Genomic DNA, 12836 nt, shown 5'->3' with positions numbered 1-12836 from the left:
CCTGGCACTTGCAGATCACCCTGGGAGGTATTGTCAAAAATGGTCTGAAGGTGGTTCAAAGGTGGTTCCACTAAAGAAACAGTTTGATGGATGTGGGGCAGGAAAACCAAAGAGGATTGTTTTGTGTGCGTCAGCCAAATCCTGCAGGCACACTGTCTGACACTTGCTGAACTGCACTCCAAAGCACCCAAGCACGCTTCAGAAAGAGATCAAAGCTCTGGCAGAAAGACCATCTATTCTTTCCTCCTCCCCTGCTGAAATCCAGCCAAGTGGGGAAGTGTCAGCACTGACAAAGCCAACTTTCGAGGGGAAGTGACAGAGAAAGCTAAATGCCAGCAATGAGGTTTAGCCAGGGAAAGTAAGAGTGATAACCCTGATGCAAGTTCTCATGTGCCCTTTCACAGTCACAAGCTTCATTTGAAGGCTTATGCACAGCAGGTTTGGGGGCAGTTTCAACACAAGTTATTGAATTCTTCAGAAATATGTTTTTTGACCTGCTAATGCTTTAACTTGTTTGCTTCAATTAACAAACCGATAAACTGCAGCCGTCCACTATGATGACAGCTAGTCATGCCGTAAAAACAAGTGAATGGTACAGGGCGTTGTCTCCAGCTAAGCACAGATTCTTGTTCTTTTAAGACAAATCACGGATGTTTTAAGGAAAAATATGCCGTGTCCAAAAAGCCCCACTTCTCTGAGGCACACTCACCACACAGATGTTGCCAAACTTGTCTGCTCCAGCCACAGTGTCATAATCCAGGAGAGTTGCTGTAGTAACCCACCGGGGATAAGTGTCATCAGCAAAGATGATGAGCTGGTTCTCATTCCTTTTGTAGCGCACCCAGATGAAACTCTCCTGAACGTCTGAAACAATCACTCTGTGCCCAATAGTTTGGATCCCACAGATGTAGTTAGCAATGTGCTTTTGAGAGAGAAAGAACAAAACCTGAGTGCTTCAAACAGGGAATTATAACCCATTAACTCTACCTTACTCCAACTGAAACACTATTTCCCCCTGTAAACTATGGCTCACTTCCCATTTCCCACCATTCCTTCCAAAACTACCTCTCATTTCTGGCATAATACAGCCCCAATCTAAACATGCTGTCAATACAGGACCTTGCAACCTAACATCCACCACACATCATTCTCAGCCTGCTGAATACAAGTGATGTCCAGAGAACAAGCACTGCTGGTGAGCCTATAAACTGAGATGCGAGCGACAGTCATGCAAAAGCAGGCATCGCTTCAGCATCCCCTCAACTACTGTGATCATGAAACAACCCAAGAAGGAAAGCTTCAATTTTTCATGAGTCGTATTTTACGAAAAAAAACCAAACCAAAACAAAACCAAAAACACCCAACACACAAAAAACCCATGTCCCTACAAGTTGCCAGTCTGCCTGTGAGCTTGCTGGAGTTCCTTTGTGCAGTAGTGAGCAACTGCCACAGGTTCTGCAGCTTGCATGAGAGAGGGAGGAGCAGGCAATTAAGACTTAGAAAACCATGCCCTGCAATTTCTTTTCCTAAAGTACCACAGGTGCTCTGCAAGAAGGACCATCTACTTCAAGGAGAAAATCCCCTTTTCAAAATTCTGAGGATCTGAAGAAGTGCTCATATGCACCCTCCAACTTCTGTCCCCAGCCTGCTGATCACCTAAGCAAACATTTCCAGCAGTTGTCATTTTGTATCTGGATAAGACCTCTCACATTTGCAGCAGAGGCCAAAGGCATGGCCTGTACAGGCTTGTGAAACTTCTGCACAGGTCCATTAACAGCCCGCATTGAGCTGGTACTAAAAGGAACCTGCAACACTGCATCTGAATGGCAACGGGAAAGTGATGCATGCTTAGGGTGCAGAGGGGCAGCACAACAGCCCAGTCCAGCCAGAGCTGCCAACACTGCTCTGGATGCGTGCACCCAGCGCACACCGGCAAGGCACAGATACAGCTCCGAGGTCCAAGTGCACAGACACATTGGGCTGGAGTAGCAGCTAAACCCTTGTTTCAATCCTGCCACAAAGCATCACTCACTCCAAATTAACAGCTCTGGTGAAGAACAAAAGCCAGTACCTTATTCTCACACTTCCGAAGCAGTTTCTTCTTGCCCAGGTCATATACACGCAAGAGCTTTCCAACTCCAATTAAGACTCTACCTTGGAACGGAGCAATGGCTGCAGGAACCTCCTCCACAGGGGTCTAGAGAGGTAAGAGGAAGACTGTGAGACCCCCACTAACAGAGCTAACCTTACACCAAGCTTCAGAATGGATTCAGCTAGTGGTTCGGTTGAAGCTCCTTGGCCTGTGCCAAGGCTTTCAATGTAAAAGGCTAACCACAATCTTCTACATGAGGGGCAACAGGTCAGTCCTCTGTAGGCCTTTCAACAGCAGCACATACCACACACGGTACTAACAGAGCTCTGGGTACTACACAGACACCGCCAGCAGTGCACCTTAACTGAAGTGTGTAGGACTGCTGTTAAGAACCCATGCTAGGCAGGCAGCAAAAGCAGGCAAGGATCTTGTTGCCTTGGTTCATAGTTTTGCTTTATCCCCAACAGAAAGATTTTATGCTTTGCCCAAATCCATCCAGATTCTCTGTTTTTAAAAAAAAGGCATGAATCTAATTCAGCCATCTGCCATAGATGCCCTGAAGCTGCCACTGAAGAAACGTTACATCTGAGCGTGCCCACAATTCCAGTAACTCAGACAGGGCTGAAATATCTCCCACCACTAATCAATCCAAAAGGACCAGCCACAGCAGAGAACGGGAACACGTAGAGAGCTTCCAGTTACAGTGTTCCCAGCTTGGTTGCACTGGCTAAGAGAAGTTATTTCACATCATCAGCTCTGTCAACTTCCAAGTGGGTGTTCAGTGGCACCAGAAAAGGCCCTGGTCCAGGACAGAACCCACTCACTGCATCAGGACCGTAGGAAGTGAATAAGCCACAAGATTCCTTTCCATGTGCTCATCTGCTCAAATCTCAGCCATGCTGGAAGCACGTGGGAAGAACAGAATTTTGTTTTAACAGAGTTCTGCTGAAACCCTCGCTAAAGCCCCAGAGACCCGTCAAGCAAGTTGGTCACTAGGCGACTAATCATTTCTACACACAACCAAAACAGCAGCAGAGGAAAGATGACAGCTCACACCAGCTTCATGTGGCAAGCCAAGGACTGAGAGCCTTAGCACCAGGGCTCAAGTGACCCAAGTATGAATTCACTTTGTAAACAAGTGCTCAGAGCAGCTCTCTGAGCTCATATTCCAAAAAGGAAACAGAGCTGTTTCTCTCCCCCCGCAACAGGAGCACGAAAAACACTGCTCCTTTCCATTTACCCTATTAGATGGATAGGACTATGGCTAAGGCAAAGGACTGGGACTCTCAGGAGATCTGTGCTCAATCCTCAGCTCTGCGAAAGGTGTCCCAAATGATTTTGGAGGAGGCAACTTATTTTCCCCAAGGCTGCTTCCAGTGTGTAACATCAGCATGATGACCTTGCCTGGGATTCACTGAGTACTGCAGTATCACTATAGCCTTCAGGGTGAAGTAACAGCTATTCCAAGACTCTGCCTGTAAATGATGCAGTCATCCCTCTCACCTTGTGCAGAAACTCCAGCTTCTCACCACTATTAACCAGCTTGTACGTGTAGACAAATCCCCCAGCAACCGAGCGTGGGTTCAGAATCAGGTCCTTGGCGACACCCACCAGCACGTACCACTCATCACCAGTATTGGAGAACCGGCACACAGCCACACTGGGGATGACAAGACATGCCAGGAGATCAGTGTGATCACGACACAAACGAACGCCACACACTGACTGGATTCCCTGACAGCATAACTTGCACCAAGCCAGGCAGAGATTCAGGAGCCCAACGTTCCAGCACTGACATTTCATTTTCAGAGGTCATTTTTCTTCCCCGCAGAAATGTTTAACACAGATTTCTCCACACTCCCCATTAAATAAAAAAAAAAAAAAAAAAAATCCCAATATGCTCTAGCTGTCACATTCCCAAAGCACTGGTTTTATGCTTTCACAGGCTGGACACTGCCTAGCCATGCACTAAGCTCCACTGGACGCTCTTTTCCAAAGGCTGTTTCAATCTGGACATGTACATATAACTTTCCTCATCTTCCAGTGTTATTTCCTGTCCAGTGCCTAGCTCATCCAGGTTGGGAATCCTGGACAAAACAGGACAGAGTCAGCCTTTTGGACCAGCATGACCTAACTCCACCTGCTGAGGCACTCGCTATTCCTGCGTTGGTCTTCCCCTCCAGTCCCTCTAACACTTCCTTTCCATTTAATCTATGCTCAGTTTATCTGGATGAGAAGGGGAAGTGAAAGATAGCAGCACATTCTCTTGTTCCCAGCTCTCTTATCTGTCATTTATATCCCCATGTTGTTCTTTCAGCACTGGGGTCCAACAAACACATCTGGAGCCCCAGCTTTTAGTGTCACATGCAGACAGATCAGGGTGGGAAGGGAAGGAAAGGCCAGACAAAGCTTTAAGCATGTGGCAATCACTTCTGGATTTTCAAGCCAGTCTCTTGATAACATGCTGCATTTGGATTTCAATTCAGTAACAGCTGAGCAAAAGAAGGATAAAACCATGCAAGACCCATCACAAGCAGAGACTCTTGCTGCATCTGGCACTGCTTCTTACCTGAAGGCAGCTTCATTCTGCTCTAGCTGGACCAGATCTAACGTATTTCCCTGGATGGGGTTCATCACCCTGATGACAGAGGCCCACTGTCCATTCCCTGCCTTGGGAGCACCAAAGATGGACTCAGGAAGATTCTCATTCAGAAAGGCTGCAGCCATCTCTGCAGCCAACTCCCTCTCATCTTCACCTGCAGCCTCCACCATTTCCTACAGCACATTAAAGGACAGGAGAAAAGAACAGGTCAGTGGATTTCCTTTCCAGACATGCTGATGCTGTGCATAGAATCTAGCCTCCCTGTTTCCCTTAAGCCCAGGTCTTTCAGGGCAAGGTACTGCCTGTGAAGACATAAAAGCCACCAAATCCCAAAGCTTCCACCCAACCTGAGCTTATTCCCAAGGCAGCCTCTGCAGCTCAGAGCACAGCAGTGTCAGCTCTGTCCTGCCCAAGGGGCAGTTGTCTGGGAAGCTATTTCTCCAAATCAACAACTCTGGAAACAACATGAAGAATAAAATAACCTACTGAAATCCAAACATCCTCAAACCGTCACAGAAAACCCAGAAAACAGTGTTACACAAGCATAACTGTCCTTCAATACGTGGTTCTTAAAGCCTGCCACAAAAACATGCAAAGAAAGGAGCATTGGGAAGTAGTGTATTTGGCTGAAATTTGTGTTTTGAGGCAGATCTTCACTCCTTTCAGCCCCTGCCTTCACACAGGGCACAAAAACTTGCAGGCAATGGCAGCTGGGAGCTAGTGAGCAGGGAGGAATTTCCAGCTGCAGAAGTCCCTTCCTGGGAACGGATGCGTGTACCTGTCCCCCACCCCAATTACCTCAGCCATTTGCTGCTTCCTCTGTGCCTTGGTGGCCTCAGTGTAAGCGTTGTGGTCTGTCTCAATGATGATCAGGTTGTTGCTCTCTGGGTGAATGACAAATTTTCGGGGTGTGTACTGCAACGGGAAGGCAACCTGGTTGAAGACTGCCCCCAGCTTCTCCAGTGCCAAAATCCTGGGGGACAAAGATATGACACGTATTGAACAAGGTCTGAAAGCAACTGTCCAAGAGAACAAAACGAGTTGAGCTTTACGTCTGTGCAACTGGCTAGTGCTGGAGACAAGCAGCACCTTTCTTGGGCCAGAGAGCAACTAGCAAACAGCTCCAGAGAGCAGAGCAAAACTAGCATCCTCAATGGGAGCCTATGCTGTGGGACAGGTGTGCTCTGCAGTGTGAGGTCCTTGACTTGAGGGGTCTCACTGTCCCAGGGTGTGTTCTGAGTGGTGCTGAAGTAAGTCTATCCCGAGAGGAACAAAGAGCCCACGGAAGAAGGAAAGTACACATTTGGGGAACACATCATCTGAATCTAAATGTGACACAGACTCTGACACGTAATCAAATGCCCCTCAGAGGCACTTTAGTTAAAACAGTATGAAAAATGCAATGCCAATTCTTTCTTCCTGTGACTTGCCAGCTGAAATGCCAGTTCTTCTGGCATTTGGTGACTAAAAACCGCAAGTCTCTCCAGAAAGAATGACTCCTTTAAAAGCAATGAATGCTGTAATATTTCAATGAGGACAGATATGAAAAAAGTGCCTGTTCAAGTGCATACAGCAAAGCTCCTGAATTTGTGGTCCATTATTTTCATTTATCTTTTTAATATCTAAGCTGAACTTTAAAAAGGCAACAAATACACCCCTGTCATGCCTCTGATTTCTTAATCACATGGCTTATTTTCTGCAAAGCAGCCAATTCAGATCACAAACCACAAGATTCTAATATACAATAGGTTCACATTTATTAAAAGCTTCCCTCTCTAAGGATCAGAGAATTTAAGGATAACTTGAATTACACTTGTTATTTTAAAAAGCTAGAAAATACAAATCAGAGAAGCACACCCTATTTCTTTTTGACAGCATAACTATCCTTGTATTCTGTCTGTTTTCTGAAACCCATCCAAGTGTTTTTATCAAATCATTATCCATAATCATATAACATCAAAAAGACCTTAATTCTTCAGTTAAGTCACTTTAACTCTTTCCTTTTGAATGTCTAGTGAGAATTCATCACCCCTCCATCTGCCTAGCACCCCGGCCCAGAACTATTTGTGTTCCCCGATCAGTTCTCACCTCAATGTGTTTGTGGAGATGGCTACAATGCCCTCTGGGCACTGCTCAGAAGCAAAACCAGATGCAAACTCCAGTGTCTCGTAGGACAGAGGAGTCAGGTGGAAGCGTGACTGATAGGAATAACTGAGCCAGGAACGGCTTGACATGGCCAGCACCTGGGAAACAGACAACATAGCAAATTTATCAGGTCTGGGGATGGAGGCAAGCTCACTCCTTGCAATATGAACGAATGTACAGTGCCAGACTCTTACCCACTAGAACAACTGAATTCTTGTGGGTGGACTCCACCCAGCTCAGAGCATACCTTCAGAGATACGGCTTGCTTGCAAGGGACAGTTTTATCTGTAAATTGCATACGGCACAAAGAGGAACTTCAAAGTACTATCAAGACAACGGATACTCAAACTGAGGCGCAATAAAAACTATTTTATCTGTAAAAGCCAAGATCAACAAATATTTTTTTTTTTTGAACAATAGCCTGTTCTAATGGGAACAGGTCACTTAAAATAAATATTTACTGCTTTGTCACAATCCAAATGCTATAACACTCTGATTCAGCATCTAAGTGAAATTTCCTTTAAAAAAAAAAAATATTCAGTAACCTATTTTCAATCAAGTTAAGGGAAACAAAGGAAGCAGATGGACTTCTAAACTCTTCAGCTTTACCCATGTGGCTAAATCAACTTCAGTTCAACCTTACTTTCTGCCTGAGCAACAAAAGCTGAAATTACACTGAAACACTCACAGGCCACTCCAAGCCCATCACTGACTGGCCATAAGCAGTATGTTTTTTCTCCCCATATTGTAAGACAAGGAACCAAGACTGGTCTCAAAGTAGAAAAGCACTCAGCTATTCTATAGCATTCTCTGCTGGAGCTGCAAAGCACCTCATCTCCAAGTTACAGCTGGCAGACTGGCAGGAGCAAGTTGAAGACACTCACCCAGTGTACCATAACATTAAAGCAGAGCTCACATTCCCAAATCCAGCCCCCTATGCTGACCGGCAATATTTCTCAACTCTGAAGGTGTCATCCAAAAATGAGTCAAGCAGGGGGCGGTTAGTCTCCCCAGTGCCACATCAGAAGGGCTGGAAATGGCACTTCTGATGAAACACATCCTTCCCTCTACGCCAAATCCTGCAAATATTTTCCTTGAACCATGCATGGCAGCTGTCCAGCCCCTGGCTGAGCCATTCTCAACATGCACAGGAAACAACCATCAACTGCATCAAGCAGTCAAGGGGTAAGATTTCTGCATGGGGCTCTTCCTGTCCTTGTGCACCAAGGCAGGCAAGATGAGATGTTCCAGTGTCTTTAAGCCCAAGAATCTGCTCAGAGCTCTCCAGACATGCTGCAAACACAGCCTACGGGTCAGACGAGTCCTAGTTCAAAGAAGGCAGGGAAGCACAACACATTACTTCCTAAGAAGTAAGGAGAATACCAACAAGAGCAAGGCTGTTTGTGAAAGAGCAAGCTGCGAGCCAGGCAGCTCCATAATGAAGTCATTCTACTTCCCACCCTTACCCAGAGCGTCCTGCTGTGCTGCAAGGATGCTTCCCCACCCTGCCCACCAATAAAGGAAAACCAGGATGCTGCATCTGGGGACTGGACCTGCACCCCTCTGAGAGCTCGCCTCACTTACCGCCTCTTGGCCTTGCATTCGGACTCGGAAGAGTTTCACAGGCCGTGAGCCAAGGTATCTGGTCCTGGTATCGGAAAGATCGCCAGTAACAGGATCCAGGACAGTTCGCAGCAGCACACCATTCTTGACATTAGCAAACCAAAGAGTTAGATCAAGATTACAGATAAAAAATAACTAGCTACAGCCATTATTCAAAACAGAGAGGCAATTTCTGAAGAATTAGGTGTTTGTTTTCCTAGCTAACGGTACAGCTCTCTTCTACAACCACACTGTACCTAAATTGGCTCTTAATATTAAAAAGCATAGCTCCTGCACACCCCTGTAGGGCAGAAAGGAATTACCGTAAAACAAACAAACACACACCACCCCCACCCCCCCACAACCAAACAACCAAAAAAGAGCCAAAAAACAGACCAAGAAGTTTGGTGCATCACATAAGCCATGAAAAACCTGGAGGGCCAATTCCAGACCCTAATCCCTCTTGATACAAAGCATTTACCCAAAAACTCATGCTGCTTAAAAAGAGCTTGCATTCTGACATCAAACTTGAGGCATGTGAAAGAACCTAGACTGCTCTGATTATTTTTACCACATGTTGAATTGTCAAAACAACATTTGTTTGGTCAAAGATCAGAGAGTCAGTACTGGATGCAACAAAAAGCTGTGTAACAGCAGTTATTAGAGCAGAGCCTGTGGTTGTGGGTAGTTACTTCTTTGATACTCTGCCCTACAGGCAGTTTCTAAAGAACTGCCCAACATTTCACCCAGAAATTTTTTTTAGAACACGCCCTCCTTCTGGAAAGGGAAAAGCACAATTTGTCCTACATGAAGTCTAGGACAACATGCTGTCTTTTGACTAGTCTTAAGTCTAGGAACCTATGGGGAAACTTGCACCTCTACTAAGTCACATGGTGAATTCCCCAGTCACAGTTGTTAAGCATGTTGTAACAAGGAGTGAAGAGTAAGGCTTTGTGTTGCGCTGCATGATGACAAGGCTATGGCAGCAATCCATCTTTCAAGCGAATGCTCACCAAGAAACACCTGTCAGAACCAGGCAGGCACCTCTCACCTGCAGTCCAATGTTCAGGTACAGAAAGCCAATGGAGCCCCTCTCCCCCAGCTCATCCTGCTTCTCTGTGCCACCCATCTCCACAATGCACAGGGACTCTGGCTGTGCAGGAAGGGCCTGCATACTCAGCGGCTGTAAGCAATCCTGTCAGAGACAGAAAAGAGGTACCACACCAGTTAGCAAAGCTTGGCATGGCAAGAGAGGATTCAAGCTCCATCTAAGGAGCTTAAAGATGCCCTTTTAAATCTCCATAAAGAAGTATTCAGCACAGAAAAAAGTCACAATAGACACTGGCTCTGTGGATTTTGGCAAGCAAGAGTGGTTGCAGCCCTGGGATTTGGAGAAGATAAACTGGATCCTTCCAAACTGTTCTAGCACAGTTTGCGGCTATTTAGCATGGAGTGATTTGAGCAAAGTTTATGTTACTTCAGTCATCCTTTGAACACTCATCTGTTGCAGGCAGAGGAATGATAATGCTGGTTTGTTGCTGACCTGCTTGCAGAATGAGTCTGCTCATACCTATAGTACAGGCATAAACAGTGAGACAGGGGAAAGAAAAAAAAAAAAAACCCCAAACAAAACAAAAAAAAGAAAACACTTTCATATCTCATTAGCTGAACTTCCAGGTATGGGCAAGACTAGATAAAACAAGGGAATCTTACAGGTTAGGCAGGTTAGGATCAAGGACTGTGCTTCCTCCCAACCAGCAGAGAAAAGCCATGGAAGCTATTCATTCCTAGTCATCCACCTGAATACAAAAAGACAGCTTGGACAGACACAGCCCACCTCTGGGGTACCCTTCTGAATACTTCAAGCCAATGGAAGAGGCAGAAACAGCATAGCTACTCACCGAAGGGTCAAGGGAAATAATTCTGACAGTGTTGTCCACCAGCCCAACAGCAAGGAAACGGGAGCGCTGCTCCCCAGGAGGAACATTGGCCAGGCTCATGCAAACTACATCAGCCGACATCTCCTTTCTCTCTGTGTACTCATTCAGCTGTCCTGACTGAGACACAAAACCACAAGAGACTTATTAACCAGTCAATGCAGCAAACCAGCACCAAACTCTCTCTACACCTTCCCCCCTGCCTTTTTTTTTAAAAATGTGCTTTAGATTTTTTGTATTTTTTTTAAACCATTTCTTTACAGCCTTATTTCAGCTACAATTGGAAGAACCAGAATAGCAATAGGATAGGTACACAATTTTCAGCCTCAGTTATGAACTTCAGAGACTTCAATTAGCCATTAAATCATCTCAGACAGACATAGTCCAGATATGCAAGGCTTTGATCTATCCGATCTAGAAGGATGCTTCACTACAGAATGCTTTTCTGCAGGTCTGATCAACCTCTGGCATGCCCCATACTCTGCCTTGCTCTTCCAAACACATTCACAACATCAACACACATACCGGGTCCATCTCAAAGTATACCAGTTCTCCTCCAGTCAGCGCTATCACTACTTGTCTCTGGTTCACAGCACATTTTACAATGGTTTTCTTTCCCGGTGTCTTCCATTCATTTACTCTCTTATCTGCTCGGATGTGCCGGATCCCATCTGGATAAACCTGAAGGAAAAAAAAGATCACATAAATTCTGCATTTACCATCCCTTCACAACTCCCATCTCACTGGTGGTTCTGACACAGAAAAAGCCAAAGGCAAGCACTGCTCCTGGCAGTGGTGGTCCATTAGCTATGCAACAGGCTGAACTAGCATGAAGCCACTCGCCAGCTGGAAGCACTGCATCTTTGAACTGCAGCAAGGGACTACCGAGCATGCACTGAAGGAGATTAGGACCATCTTCAGCTGGTCCAGTTTCACTTAGCAGGATATAAAACGGGAAAGGCCAAGTGTCTTTCTCTGCCAATCCACACCTTTAGACATGACATACGTTGCACTACTGTAGAAACCACGGCCGGGCAGCAAGCAGACATAAGCAAGAGAGTGACAGACATAAGCAGACATGTCAGAAGCAGCTTTCCATTACCTGTACCAAAGCATCATCACCAAGAAGAGAGCAGGACAAGGTGGGTGTAGTACCCAGGAATCCAGAGTCAGTCACTTCTTCTACAGTCTCTCCAATAGACAGCACCAGCGTGGCATTTACGAAGGACACAATGATATAGGCATCAAATTCATCTGGTCAAGGGAGACAGGGAAAAAAGGGTGCTGATTAAACAAATGCAAGGCTTCACAACAAAATTAGCAGTCTGACAGATGTCTAGCAGTTACTCTTCAGCAGAATTCCTGTGATAATTACATCTGCTGACAGTATTGTGTAAGTTCATTCTAGGACACACTGTCCAAAAGCCAGCCACTGCTAGACTCCAAACAATGCAAGACTGAGCCAGGGATCCAAATGATGATACTCTGGATTCTGGCAAGCAGGACTCCTGCCTACTTTTTTCAAAGAAGCACAAGGTCTAGAAGACTTTAAGACACTTGCCCCACCTCACACGAGGAGCTGAATCCAGATTTAACACCCAGTGAAGTCAAATGAAATACTCTACTCCAATAATGTGAACACATGGAACCCGTCTGCAGAAACCGCACCACGGACTCTGCAAACAGCAGAGGACGTCAGGGTTAGCCTGCTCTACCCTCATCCAGAAGCTCAACTAGCTTACATTCATATAGCCACCCGTACAGTCTCCTGGGATGAGAAACAATTACGTTTTTAAGACAGAGTAAACACTGACCTTTACTTCTACTGGAATAAGTGACAGTATTGCAACTATTATCTCCAGTACTGGCTTCTTCCTAAGGGGACAGCTTGGGAGATTCCAGTAGCTTGGACAAGAGCTATGCTAATCAAAATAGTCTTAAGAGCTCATTTAGAAATAGGGAAACAAGTAGTAGGACTTGGTAAAGGGAATGCCACCATTTATTGCTGTCCATTTTCATTCTCTAGAAGCGATAGGCATTAAAGAGGCGGGGAAGAAAGTCTCATTAAAACAGAGTAACAATAGCAACAGAAACAATTAAGTCTGTTGGGAAATGGAGCCAGGAGCCCCAGTGAAGTAAGATTGCCTCAGAGAAGCAATTCTACTTCTGCTGCTGTTGTCATGCAAGTGCTATTTCTTAAAAGGAAAAAATTCCCCATTTTAACCCAACTCAACCCAAAGCTCAGACTTATGCACCACAGCACAAGACTATTAACAAAGGTGAGGGTGTAAGAGAGCTGTCACAGTTTTTGCCCTTGAGCAGACTTTCTCCATAATGTGCAAATGTGGAAGACATGGAGAAACGGCTAATGACTCTCTAAGTAGAGAAAGACAATAGAGAACTCTCACTGGAATGAATACAGGATGCCAGCAAATACTATGCAGCAGCTTAAAGAAAC

General features: G+C 45.5%; 1 protein-coding gene across 2 annotated transcripts in view; it reads right to left on the bottom strand.

Annotated features, from left to right (window-relative positions):
• SF3B3 (splicing factor 3b subunit 3) overlaps window positions 1–12836 on the bottom strand; it is a 30263-nt gene that overhangs the window by 3709 nt on the left and 13718 nt on the right. For both annotated transcript variants that reach the window (XM_030026561.2, XM_030026563.2), the window contains exons 12-22: window positions 11481–11632; window positions 10904–11059; window positions 10343–10498; window positions 9493–9636; window positions 8424–8546; window positions 6783–6937; window positions 5493–5667; window positions 4662–4867; window positions 3596–3752; window positions 2072–2197; window positions 710–922 (exon numbers count right to left, since the gene is read on the bottom strand). In XM_030026561.2, coding sequence (XP_029882421.1) covers window positions 710–922; window positions 2072–2197; window positions 3596–3752; window positions 4662–4867; window positions 5493–5667; window positions 6783–6937; window positions 8424–8546; window positions 9493–9636; window positions 10343–10498; window positions 10904–11059; window positions 11481–11632 — 1763 coding nt within the window. The remainder of the gene's footprint in view (window positions 1–709; window positions 923–2071; window positions 2198–3595; window positions 3753–4661; window positions 4868–5492; window positions 5668–6782; window positions 6938–8423; window positions 8547–9492; window positions 9637–10342; window positions 10499–10903; window positions 11060–11480; window positions 11633–12836) is intronic.

This window comes from Aquila chrysaetos, chromosome 9 (assembly GCF_900496995.4).
Source record: "Aquila chrysaetos chrysaetos chromosome 9, bAquChr1.4, whole genome shotgun sequence".
In the NCBI taxonomy this organism is placed as follows: Eukaryota; Metazoa; Chordata; class Aves; order Accipitriformes; family Accipitridae; genus Aquila; species Aquila chrysaetos.
Note: the sequence above shows the minus strand (reverse complement) of the source record. Positions and strands in the feature narration are given on the sequence as shown.